Source organism: Rattus norvegicus, chromosome 17 (assembly GCF_021556685.1).
Source record: "Rattus norvegicus strain SHRSP/BbbUtx chromosome 17, alternate assembly SHRSP_T2T, whole genome shotgun sequence".
NCBI classification, from domain to species: domain Eukaryota; kingdom Metazoa; phylum Chordata; class Mammalia; order Rodentia; family Muridae; genus Rattus; species Rattus norvegicus.
In genome coordinates this window covers 34,609,771-34,623,774 of record NC_141550.1, presented here as the reverse complement: position 1 = coordinate 34,623,774, position 14,004 = coordinate 34,609,771, and the positions used below count along the sequence as shown (strand labels likewise).

Sequence of the window (14,004 nt, the reverse complement as noted above, 5' to 3'; positions counted from 1 at the left end):
GCTCTTACTTTGTACTGTGTAATATGTGATTTGAAAGCTGATATTAGTAGTTAAAATCAGAATAAAAGAACCTGTATCTGTCGATGCCCTGGTAAGAAGGAACAGGGACTACTTAGCAAACTGCAAACTACGCAACTAACGTTGCTTAGGAATTTTACTAATCAATTCGGGTATTTTGGAAGTACAAAAAGCAAAACTATTTTTGGCGCTGAGGATGCAGCTTAGTGATAAAGTACATGTGTCTCACACCCAGCGACACAGGTTCAGTCTCCAGCACCTCAAGGACAGAGGGACTGTGCTATATCTCATGCCTGACTACCAGTGAGCAACACAGGCCACTCTCCCAGTCCATAAACACAAACTCACTGCACCTCACTGGCACAACAGATGAAAAGGAGAAAAGGCCCGAGAAGGTCCTGGGCTCCTTTCAAAGTACAAGGTGTCACTATTCCATCAACAAAATCCCATTACCTTAATGCAAAATGACGACCCAGACCAGAGCACCAAAGCGTCAGTGGGCATCTCGGGCCATGGTGAGACATGTGTGCACTGTAACACACAGTTTTCCTTTACTGTTCTCTTAGATAATGACATTAGAAACCAACGTTTGCTCTACTGAAGGAGCCTAATGTAAAAGAAGTCCTTTATACAGACATCACAGCTAAATAACTTACAGTATGTTAGAGGTTACATTTTTAAAACTGACTTTCCTTACCCTGGCCCTGCAGCCCGAAACTATAGGAACAGCAGTGCTCTTAGGTGCCTCCTTCTCCTCCCCCTCCTCCTCCCTCTCCTCCCACCCCTCCCCCTCCCCCTCCTTGTACTTAAGTTTAAAGGTAAGGGGCAAGACAGACTTGTGATGTTTTGATAGAGCCTGTTGCCATGGAAATGACTGGCTTGCTCCTCAAGAAGCACCATGACCTCATTGCAAATGAAAAAGGGAAAGGATGATTTCTGAGGATTCAACTGAGAGAAAAATTAATGGCTAGGAGAGGGGAAAAAAAGCCAAAACCTAAGAAGACAATGTGGAAACCTTCACAATGTCAAGAGCTATGCTGAAGTGTACTTGGAAAACTTCTAAAAGCTTCGGCCTCCAGAGCAGTAATACTACAATAAAAAAGAAAGACAATATTAACTTCACGAGACGATAAACCACACACTGTCTCGTGCTTTCTGAATAAATACATCATAGCCTCCATCCTGACAGATTATGAGCCTGTGACTTTCTGTGGCTCTGTTATAAAATTAAAACTGCCTTACACTTTCCCCTACTCCTAAAGCAAGCTTTTCCTTTTTTTCTTTTTCGTGGTGCCCTGTTTATACAGCTTATCCCTTATCACACTCCTGAGACTGGGAACCACAGCAGATGGTCCCCCAGACACAATTCTAACAGGGTTTTTGTGCAAACAAAAGATAAAGAAGGCTACAGCAATGATTTACTGATATCTAAAGCTGAAAACTGACAAAATACAAAGTGCCTTTCCCTTACCGTTTGAACTGTTTATTCTTTAAACTACTAAGACAGATGTGGCCAAAATTGAATGACTTCAAAAAAATACAATTTAACAGGCATTGAGTTTTGCTTCTGTGGTACCAAAGTGTTCAAAATGACACTTTTTAAAAACGTTAACCTCTATCCCCCTTTTACCAGCAAAAAGAGAAATGTTTGCAAATTTCTATCTTATAAAATCTCTCTAGTTGGTATACTATGAAATAAGCCACTCATCTGGATTTTTCTTAAAATAGACTTGAAGTGAAATTCCCAAACTGCTTTCCCAAGAAGAGCTCACTAAAGGATCAACTGCTTAAGCCAAATCTGGAATCCTGGTTGAAAAGCTAGTGTTTACTCTACGCTAAGATAATTTACCATCTGAACACAACACCACACCCATGGACAACGTCCCCCAAATTGCTTACCCTTCAAGACTAAAGTCTATTTACACATTATGAAGCAGCAGCTTCCTCAAAACAATGTAACAGCAAAGAACACTGTGTACGGCACACCTGAAAACCCAGAAAGGACCCCAAGTGATGATCTATAACAAACTGACAAGCAGACATCAAGAAAAACATACCAGACAGACTCACAGGGCCCTTTCAATGTAGGTCATGACTGTCAGACCATAGCAAAAACATGGCGACCCTTGATAAACATTAACCTTGATTATATGTGGTCATGCACATATTTTGCACTGAGTAACCAGGCCTCTGATGCCAGTGCTTTAGGCTGCACGTGGTGAGAACAGTCATCAGCTACAGGCCACTTTGCACTAAAGATGTCTACCCTGTCACGTCTCTATGAAGGAATGCATAGGGATAGCTTCTATCAAACTGGTTCAGCTTCTGAGGACTCTAGATTACCTCAGCTAGAATTACTTCTTACTGTCTAAGGGGCAAATATGACTGAGTTTTCCCTGAAGAGATTATCAAAGCAGATTAGAATCAGGTCAGTAATAAGAGAGTCAATCTAAGCAGCTCTTAAATGCTCACTTTTCGTTGGAAATTATTCACCAAGCCTCTGACTAGAAAAAAGGTGGTGTTCAATGCTGATCCTTCAATTAATCTAAGCTAATACCATGTTCTACAAAACCCTAAATGTGGGCAAAACGCTCCATGCAGCTGAACAAGAATGAGTACTCATCAAAGATAATTTATCCACACACAGCTTACTAATTCAGTAGTAAAAACACAATATCGCCAAGTCAGGGTTACAAATGCGAATTGGTCCAAGCCAGCTTGTCACACTGCCTTCTACAGCCACAAAGCAGATGTTTGATTGTGCTAGGCAGCTATTACACATGAAAACTGAAAGCAGAAGCTAGTGGGAGACTGTGCTCCAATCAGTGCGAATCCATTACTACTGCAAGAGCAGTGGGTCAGAGGTCACCTCTATGGGGCATACAGCATTCTGCAGAAACAATAGGTGTTCTCTGCACAGTGTTTTCAAATCTAATCTAAGCCAATGTACCACGGGTAAGGCACATGTTTTCCTGATGTTTGAGATATACAATACTCATAAAAGAATAAGTATGTTAAATATTATTGGATATTCTGTATCCTAAATGAAATAGTGAATTTATTTCTGAACACAAATCCTGTGAAATGTAGTCAAAATCTAATTTTGTTTTCAGAGCAAAACTATGGCATTCATAACTCTAAGACAATGCCCAAGTCATCATACTGATGTAAATTAAAATAAGAGCAGCATATTTTCTTTGAGTACATAATAGGTTCACTTCCATCCACTATCATTTTGTAGCAAGAAAAACTTTCTAGCTGAAATATGTTTACTAATAATATAACTTTAGACTTTTCTATTAAAATTAAAATTCAAAGATGTTATCACAAAATTCTCATTATGGCCATTGCATGCATGCAATATATATATATACATATGTATGTATATACGTATGTATGTATTTCTACATAATATCCTTTTTTTAAATTGGCTATTAATTTACTAAAATATACTGCTTCTTGGCCTTGTAGCTAAAATCAAATGTGGTATCTGTTTTTATCAGTTTAATCTTTGATACACCTATATACATATATCTTAATTCATAAATATCAACCATAGAACTGAAGAGTAAAATAGTAACACTGAAATATGCAATGGAAATTTCCAACATTTGAGCTAACCCACTTTAAAGGGGAAACAGGCCAACAGGAAATGTACAGCATGTTATGCGATGTGGTCCTTAGGATCCCAAACTTACAAACTGTCATCATATTAAAAGGAGGCTCTGGCTACTAGCTAATTTAATACTTAAATGTTAATAGAATTTCCCTATTACTACATCTGTCATGGATGGTTTTTAACCAATAAAATCAAAAACAAAACGGTATCCACGGAAGGAAAGTCCCCCCAGCACAAACTCACACCTGCTCCAGGCCCCACCGAGTTGGCATTGCCTATCTTTGTCACCAAAGACTGTGATGTGGGCAGAAATAAAGTACGGAACTACCATAAAATGACTGAATTGTGACTGCCCTCCAAAGCATGTGAATATGTTTTTTAAAATATTAACTTTCCCTAAAATAATGCAAAAAATAAATCTAGGAACAAGGAAATTACTTTTATTAGCGAATGCAAAACACGTGAACCACAACAACAGGACTAGATGAACGCTGTTACGAATGCAGCAGTGCAGACCCATGTGTATGATAAATAAAGTATAAGAAAGCACTCAGCATTTCTATGTAAACTGCATCTGAAGGATTATTATGGGACTCACACACTGGCTGAACTTGGAGTGTTCAGGTTTTAAACATTAATTTACTTTGACTATGTGCATGTCAAAATGAAAGATTGCTGTCTGGATTCAGACATGCCATATTAATATTGAACGCAGGCATTCACTTCAGGTCAGTAGTCACTCCGAGTCGGCTTCAGCAGGTGGTAAAAGGAATGCACTCATTAAAATGTATGTGGTACAAGGTTATCTCCCCAAAGCAGCTCTCAAATAGAGGTAGCCTTGAAACTCGAGCACTAGATATGCTAGAACCAGCCTCTAATCGTCACGAGTACAGAGAAAATTGAACTTACTCTTGCCACCTAATAACCAATAAGGTTAGCTGCCCTCATCAGTGTCTTCGGAGAAGTCAGAGAATTGAACTGTTCGACACCAACCTGGCATCTGCCCACAGCTAAACTCTCCTGAACTTAACCTGAACTAACCTGTACAAACCTGTACAAACCTGAACTAACCTGTACAAACCTGTACAAACCCGGGCTTCCTTCAGACGAGTACAAGTAAGAAATGTGTCCTCATTTTGGAGACCTTACCCTATTTCTCAATTAAATGATATTTTATTCCTTTGTATTAACTCCATTCAAATTAATTTTCCCATTTGTAACATAATAAATTTCAGTTCTCCAGAATAAAGGTAAAATGTTCAAAATAAGAGGCCTGACTTATACCAAAGATGATTTTCCCCAAAATAAACTTACTTCTGATATTCAGCACCCACAGCTGTATGAATAACTACCCAGATCTTGTGCTTTTCTTTAAGTTGCTTTTCAATGTCAAGAATAAATCCTTTTCCTGTTTTATATACACTGCACCTAAACTTATAACAGCCAAGTCTTCCACCTTCTCACTTAAAAAGCACCTAATTAATTTGCCATTACTAGATAATCCACCTCATTTTAATAACATTAAAGCAAATATCAGCTATTGTATCTATAGACCATTTATGTTCACAAAAAAAAAAGGTCAGTCATTTTGTACATAAGACAAGAGCCCATGAATTTGTCATGAATCACTTCACATTGCTTCATTTGCTCCTTATCTACCCACTGACCAAACCAGCAAGCAGGGAGAAGGGCAGGTGGACGGACAGAGGGGAGATGGAAGTCTTCTTGCAAGGGTAAGACCAGATTTGTCTCCTTGGTTGAATACACAGCACAGGCCTGCGATCCATGCATACCTAGTGAATAAATGAATCTATAAAGAGTCTGAGGCGCACTGGACTTCATGTGTTCATCTTATTTATGAATAACCTGTGGTTCAGGAACATTGGACGGTGTCACTAAGGCCACAGGGCCAGTTGGTCATTCCTGTACAATCTAACACTATGCCTTTGCTTTTTCCCCCCTCCCCCCTACATACAGATTTAAGTTCAATATATCACTCTTTCTAGAAACTTGAACCACACAAAAACAGCTATGGGTGAAAAATGTATTATTTGGAGGTTAATTTTACAATCAGAAAAGAAATTTTTTCTACACTCAAAACCATCAGTAAGATATCCCCAAACCAAACAATCTGGTGACTGGCAGTCAGCACTCATTAGTGTGACACACTGGGATTTATCAGGTGGTCCATGACTACGCCAACAGTAAAACTAACTCACTGGAAATGCTCCTGACCAGAGTAAAAGCATTTGTTTGGCAGGTACAGAAGAAATGGTAAGTCAGAAAGAAACACCCAACACTGGCCAGATGCGCCAAGGAGTCACCAGTAAGTAAAAAGAGGAAAAGAGCCAACGGAGGAAAGTAGCAAAGAGCATGTGCCTTTTTACTGACTCATGGTCACCAGAGCCTATGAATCACATCTGAAAGGTACGGACAAAGCCATTTCACTGGTTTGCTGGAAGAAAGGGCCTCGAAAACTTAATAACTAAATACAGACTACAAAGATGCTAAACCCTGTCTGTTCAGGTGGTAGCATGTCATCCCTTGCTTTGTACCTAACAAGGGACAAGAGCAGCACAAGAAAGAGAAAACACATACAGAGCAAGCTCTGTTTGCTTCCCATAAAATGGCATGAATATTGACATAAACCATTAAATCCTAATCAAGTACATATTGTAGGCAAAATACAGTGGGTGCTAGGAACACAAAAGGAGAAGACTGTTCTTTACTCGGGTGCGTCCCAGTAAGAGCAAAGCACAAACAGGTGGGAAAGAGAGGCTGGAGGCCACGGCACTGTAAAAGAAGGACCTGAGTGGGGTCTGCGTGGGACAGGGCAGGGAAGGGAAGAGTAAGAAAAGTTCAAACAGAGCTTCACACCTGACAGTTCTAATCAAGGGCTTCACCTCAGGCAAAGTTACATGGTGTGTGGGAAGAGCCATCACCCGGCCTCTCACTTCTGCCATAGTCAACATGATTCATTTGTGAGAATTAAAAACCTGAGAAAAGATGAGGATGTTCACTGACTACCAGCCATTTTTGGAACAAGACTCCATATCCTCTGACACCTAATCCCACATATTTCTCTGATAAAAATCACTGCTGTCTGACTCGCTGACTACCCAAAGAAGCCATCAGAGTTTACCTCGCTTCCTAATTAACACTCACCACAGACAAAGATACACAGGAGGGAAACATAGACAACTAAAAGACATCTAAATTGATCAAAAGCCATTAAATACATGCTTGATTCAAATTTCATTAGCATGGTCAGTGCATGTAAGGTACTGGAGTCTAAGACATCATAGATGGGAAGTTTCTTCATTAGAGCCTAAAGGCTAATGTCTGCCAGCCATTTACTGGTCATTGTAACAGCCCTAGAACCATTCCTGACATGAAGAGTCATGGGCCTAGAGAAGCCAGAATCATTTCTATGACAACATTCTCCAGGTTTTATCGGTGTTTGGATTTATCAGTATCCTTAAGAACAAAAGTTGATCCAAAGGCTGGAGAAGAAACAGTTTTAGGGCAGAACTCAACAGAACAGTAGATACTGTTCCTACCATATAAAAGGCTAAATATAAGGAAGAAATATCCTAAGTATATTTTCTATAATAAAGATAAAAATATTCTGTTGACAAAAATGTAAGAAAATGTATTTAAGATCTATAAATTTCCCCTACGGAATTTTCACTGTAACAGACTTAGCTATTTAAACTTTGGTCAGCTTGACTCTTTCTCTACATAGAGTTCTCAATTTCTCCACCATACACTGTGCAGTATTTAAATACATGACTCACGGTTAAGGACTAGAGACATAGGTATAACCAAGGAGCGCTAGCTTCTGTAAAACTGCCTGTGATACCTACTTTTCTGTTTTGGATACTTCCTCTCAGACATTAAAAAAAAAAAAAAATCAAAAGATGGTCATGAGCCTTTGCTTAATAAAGCCAATGACCCGACTCCCTTTCTTAATTAAAAGCTGACGGTAGTAAGAATACTTACTATTCGCAATGAATGTTCAGACATAACAGTCTTATTAAAATTATGTCTATCTTATAATTTCTTCCATTACTAATGCATGCTTAAAGAAATTGATTCTGAGATACATTTTTCTTGTCCTCTACCAGGCCTTGACACAGACTAGTATAAATGGTAGTGGGCGCTAACAAGCAGATTCAGCCAACACGGATGATTGAAATTAAAAAGCTATAGCGTATTAACATATCTAGGCCACACAGAAGGGTCATGAGGTAAGATCATCAGCATAAATTAGCACATTATTACGAGACAGCTACAGAAGACAGGCAAAACTCCGCACAGCCGATCTCTGAATCACACAAACATATAATGTTGTTTGACTGAACTACTTGGAGGAAATATTGCTAGTACAGTAGCACCTTTGACTACTCCCACTCCAGCCTGAGATACAAATTTGAATCCAGACAGCCTGGATGTATGGCTTGAGATGGAATTTGTTAACACATGTTTTAAACACTTAGCTGATTTTGTCCATTTCTGGGAATAAAGGTTTTATTTTGTTTTTAGTGCATTTTTTTGGTTTTTTTTTTTTTCTATTTTTCCTACCAGAGTCTGTAAACATAAAGTCGTGCAGGAAACTAACCCTTTGTTATTTACCAAGCCCAGAGTTTGCCATCTCCAAGAAGAGATGAAGGAGCTAGACTCATACTAATAACAGCACCGCCCATGCTACAGGAAGTCTGGAGCAAGCATGTCCTCCAAAGCATCCAGGTCAGAAGGCAAGCCTTTCACTTCTCAGACAGCTCTCCCCTCACAAGACCACGATCCTGGAGGAGAATTTCTAGAGGGCTGTCGGTCAGTCAGAATCCACTGGAACCAACCGCCCCCTTAACTGTGCATTGTTAAGCAATTCAGGCACATCACATGTGCACCCTGTCACTGGCATCAACAAAGGCAGCAAGAAGAGTGAAGATCTGCTGAGAAGTACATCTGTTCCCACAAACACAAGAACAAACCACTCTTGCAGCCAGAGGCATCGCCACTCCTGAAATGGCACACAGGTGACTATCCTGTCAGGGTGAGAACGGGGTGTAATGGAATAAGGTGCCAATATCGTCAGTTTTAAGGGATAGTAATAAAAAGTGATTTGGGGAGAAGAAACATAAAAGCTGAAAGATAAAGGCACCTGCAAGGTCCTGTACTTCTGACCCAAAACAAGGGCACCCATCTCACAAAAAAAGCTGGGTAAGTAGTCTGTGCTTTCTCACTTCCAGTAAGTGTACAAGGGAGAAACAAGCACAGACACCTCTGACTGGACAGAAGACCATCACTTGTACAATCACACTTGGGTCACACTTGTGCATCAGAGGCTGGATAAACAGCTCAGCATTTAAGAGCATACACTGCTCTTGCAGAGAACCTGGGTTGGGTTCCCAGCGTTCACCTCAGGCAGGCTCACAACTCCAGCTCCAGGGGATCTGATGCCTTTGACATCTGCAGACATCTGCACACTCATCATGCACAGACCAAAACACAGCACACACTCACTCCTTCACTCACCCACTCACTCACGCACCCACTCATGCGTGCACACACATACACATGCACATACATCCTCTCACACACACACACACACACACACACACACACAACACACACTCATATACACACAATTAAATATAAATCTTTTTTCAGGATGGCCTCAGAAGGTGCTCAACAGCATGATGCTGGTGGGTACAACCACGCTGCTGTTCAAAGAAGCCTACCGTGGGGCCAGAGACTCATTAGCTACTCTAGTTCTCACCTAGAAAAGCTATTCATAGGCCCTAGACCCTCCTTCTATCGTATTACAGCCAGAGGACCCAAAATAGTGAAAGGTTTTGCTAAATTTTCAAAAGTCCTGTTAATATAAAATGACTTCCCAAAATGGATAAGCCAGAGTGCCGTGACCTGAGAGCCACACAAATTGTTTATTTATTCCTGCTATGTTTTAATCACTGGACAGTTTTAGAGACTTCAAAAAATTAATGGTTTTGGCCACACAACAGCAACTATGTCTCCCATGAAACATTAGCTGTCACACTGAGACAAGGTTTCATCATTAATTATATTGGATTATATAGTTTATGTCTACAACATGATTGTTAAATAACCAAATTTCCAAACCATTTCAAAATAAAAATGAAATCTGGTCCCAGCAAGCCTTACATGAATTAAGGATCCATTTACAAAACAGAAAATTAAATGTAAAAAATATAACCTCAATTTAAGACATTTGCAGATAAGACATCCAACACTTTTTTCATCAAAAAAAAAAAAAAAAAGCAGATGGAAATGCTAACACGGGTCAATACTGCCATCTTTTGGGTTGTTTTGTAATTGCATGAAGGTGTACAGAATCTACACCTTGAATGCAGCATATAAGGAAAGCACAGAAGAGGAGGCAAGTCAAGCTAGCAGGTTTTAACTTCTATAACCTACATCCTATCAATGTAATAACAGCACATTCTTAAACTCGTGTTCGTTTTTATTGCAGCTCCGTTTGGTTGAACCACTCTCTTATAGGAACTGAGAAAACTTTAATGACTGACTTCTGAAAACCCTTGAGCCAATCAGCTGGGTCAAAATACTAGTTTTCGAATTCCAACATTAATTTATTATAATTATATTACCATATAATCATAATTGTTATAAGTAATACACACATTTCTATATACATTGAAAAATGGTTTTATTCTTTTTTACAATGTTTTTTCTTATACATGTGCCCAGAAAATGATGTTTATGCTTAAATTATTACATGACTATACAAACATTAACTGCACTCATAAAGGTATTTACATTTCAAAAATATTAAACAGTGTATCCAAGACAATATTTATACGTGTGTCAATGGGGAGGGCCTCATCACTGAAACTGCAAATGGCCTTTCCCTTACGGGAAAAAGTTCAGCCTTCATCATTACAGCCTGCACCTCTGCCTTACACCATGCCTAAGGCACAAGATGCACAAGTGAACTGTGGTTGATAAGCTTCAAACACGCCCATTCAAGGATTTGTGCCTTAAACTGATGAGGTCTGCAAACCACCTTCACTGTCCTCCCTGTTGATATTGTTCAATAATTTCAGTGTTATGAAATCACAACATATTTCTCTAGTACCCCTCAGAGTTCGTTCCTTCATTTCTGTCCACTAACTACCAATTCAGCTCTCGTGTGGAAAGCAGAAGATATTACAATGGTCTGCCTGTGCTCTTGAATCACTCAACTTTACTCAAATCACCATCGGCAAATAGTTCTTCAGATAGTGAGTTTTTAAATCACAGCTAAAAGCTATCAAAATGAAGACACCTTATAAGGTTAGCAAGACAGCGACAGAAAACACAGAAGGATCAACACCAGAAGCTGAAGGGTGCGTTGAGTGATGCTCTGGAGCTGGGGACACAGGACATCTGCTAAGTGCTGGCCTGCTGTGCACAAAGGCCTGGGTCAGACTCAGCATTGCAGAAATTGAGATACAGGAAAAGCTATTTTACACTGAGCTCTTCTGTGAAAGCAAATTACAACAGCAATCATTAAACATCTCAGAAACATCTTCAGGCCATTGGCAAGCCTTGTCACTCTACAGAACAGAAACAGACACGGAAATGGAGAGACTTAGACATCACTAAATAAAAGCCTAACTGTCGGAGGCTGTGACTCCCCAAGCTCTCCTTCACTTCTCAGGGGCCGGTGTGCGCCCGCCAGGTCTTCTCTAGAGATACTCTCCTTCCCCTAATTCTGAGTGGTGAGTGAAAACTCCATTCTGAAGGCCCTTAGATTTATTTCTGTTTTATTTCCTGAGAAATAAAAAGGGAGAAAATGAGAAGATGCCATTCTTATCCCCACCTTTCTACTATACCCTTTACCAACCATTGCAAATAATCCAACTTTTGAATAAAGGATCGCTCTTACCCCTACTCTTAGGAGCACACAAACCAACACGAACATATGTAACCATATTTTATCAAGTTTAAAGGTCCATCGAGATTGCTACAGTCAATTCCATCCCATTAAACAAGAGAGCAATTACTGCTTCCAATTTAATAAGAATGGATTAAACTAGATTTCTGATTCAATACCATTTGTAAAAGTGTCCGTGTCAAGAAGAGTGATGGCGTGCGATCTTATCTCAGACATGTCAAGAATAAGCCAACTGGACTTGACAGCACCTAAATAGGACTCTACTGAGAGCTCCAGACATTCACATGCATACAGACCATTCAGTTTACTGTTACAATATACTTTCACGTTTTGCTGTGTTAAAGTTGGAAAACAATTATTAACATTTATCATATTCAAAAGTCAGTTTACTTGATCACTAACCCATACATATATAATGCACATTTTAAAAATTCCTATTGTGTGTGGTCCCCTGTGCAATGGCACTAGTGATTCAAACACACATGCTAGCTCATTTATTCCTCTACTCAACCACAACCAAATCACAGGACTTGGGAGACGAACATGGGGATCACTGTAAGTGTAAGGCTAGCCTGGGCTATATAATGCATTTAAAACTAACCTGAACTATATGGAAAGATTCTGGGGGTGGGGGGGCAGGAAGAGAGAGAGAGACAGAGAGAGAGAGAGAGAGACTACTCTAGTAATCCTAACAAGAACACTGACATAACCATTGTCATCTGTCCAGCTGTTAGGCTAATAGAAGATATTAGCTGATTTTACAGTGTGGCGGAGTTAGAAGTTGGGTACTTCAGCTCTGATTTGCTGAGCAAGTATCTCTGAAATGTACAAGCTGAGAAAGACGGAAAGGCTTCACGGAGGGGAAGGGAAGGGAAAGGAAGGGAAAGGAAGGAAAAATGGCTGAGTCACACTGAGGTGGGGACTGGCTAAGAAGTCACTGTCACAGCAGACAGAAGTAAGTTAAACAGCCATGGTGCCACCGTGTGTGGCTTATGGAAATTAGTGTCTACGATGATCAGGTTCATGGAAACAACGCTGAGCCACAACCGCCACCACCAAGAAAGCCCTTAAATTGATATATAGCATACAGGCAAGGGTATACATAAACCTGTACGGAAACTCTGAGCCCCTTACATCAAGCCTCCAACCCACATCAAGGCAGAGGATAACGTGCAGAGTTCAGCTCACTCTGCTTTACCATTCCCTAAGCCTGTTTGGTAAGCAGGTCTGAGGATTACTGAGGTACTGAAGATGCGGACCCACTGTTTTTAGTATGTGTGAAAGTAATGAAGTCAGAAAGTAACAAATAGTTTTTCCTCACACTCGAAATTCCCACCTTAATATATTCCTATGGAAAACGGCCACAACAGACGCTAGGACAAGCAGTGAGAGCGACCAAGACCAGTTGGAGCTGTCAGCCCATCACTGGATAATCACACATCTGATTTCCTGCACACTGCATCTCAGATTAACAAGAGCTCACAAGGCCTCTGAAAAGGTCAATTTGCCAAGTTCTTTTATAAATACTGTTAAAAAATAGAAAAAGCAGAGAAAAATTAAATGTTAGGTAACTTAATGACTTCTAATCATTTTATTAGATGATCATTTGTAACATGAAATTCATGTTCGGGGTCATAACACCACCAAGTGATCATACGATGCAATACTGCCATCTGCTGTTCAGGAGCTAGAAACACACTTGTCTTTAATGCAAGCCCTCAAAGGCCAGTGTCGAACAAGCTCAACTACTGATGACCCTCAAGTTTTCAGTCCCAAAATAAAAGAAAGAGATAAAAAAATAAAAAGTAACTTTTTAAATGACGTTTTCATTTATGGTAATTTGCCATCTACTCATTTCCTTAAGAAAAAAATACAACTTAAATTCTGGCTATTTCTACATAAATTTATTCAACAACACTGTACAAAATCTCTTAAGCATAATCTGAACTATTAAGCAATTAAACAGATATCAGATTACTGAAAGTATATGGACTTGTGTTTTGTCTGTCTCATAACATAACCTCATAAACCTCTAACATTTTGTAGGTAGAACAGTGTAAGCAGTTTTTTTTTTTTTTGGTTTTTTTTTTTTTTTTTTTTTTTTTTTGATCCTTGATCTCCTGACACAGTTTCCCATTCAATCAAGTTTATTCATGAAAACAGCGTACGGCTGGCTTTTCCACTCACAAACTACACAGAGCTAAAGCCTATGAGACTCAAAGGTCAGGCCAAGGGTAACAGGATGAAGAGCAACTGCAAGCTCACAATGAGGAACAGGAGGATGGTAACGTCTCAACTTTAATAGTGGGAAAATAGGGAAAGCACGTTTTTGACCATTTTCAAAATGATTCACTAGCACGGAAGTTTTAATCATTGCTGGCCATTCATTTTAGACGGAATATGAGCATCTTCAGAAGGAGGACACAGA

General features: G+C 39.6%; 1 protein-coding gene and 1 pseudogene across 6 annotated transcripts in view; one reads left to right on the top strand and one right to left on the bottom strand.

The window, feature by feature from the left end:
* Window positions 1-14,004, bottom strand: part of Cdkal1 (CDKAL1 threonylcarbamoyladenosine tRNA methylthiotransferase) — a 553,071-nt gene that overhangs the window by 524,480 nt on the left and 14,587 nt on the right. The window contains 1 exon segment of one of the 6 annotated variants that reach the window (NM_001402172.2): window positions 10,330-11,452. Coding sequence (NP_001389101.1) covers window positions 11,388-11,452 — 65 coding nt within the window. The 3' untranslated portion in view covers window positions 10,330-11,387. 6 annotated transcript variants of the gene reach the window in all.
* On the top strand, window positions 3,470-3,576 carry LOC120098014 (U2 spliceosomal RNA; annotated as a pseudogene).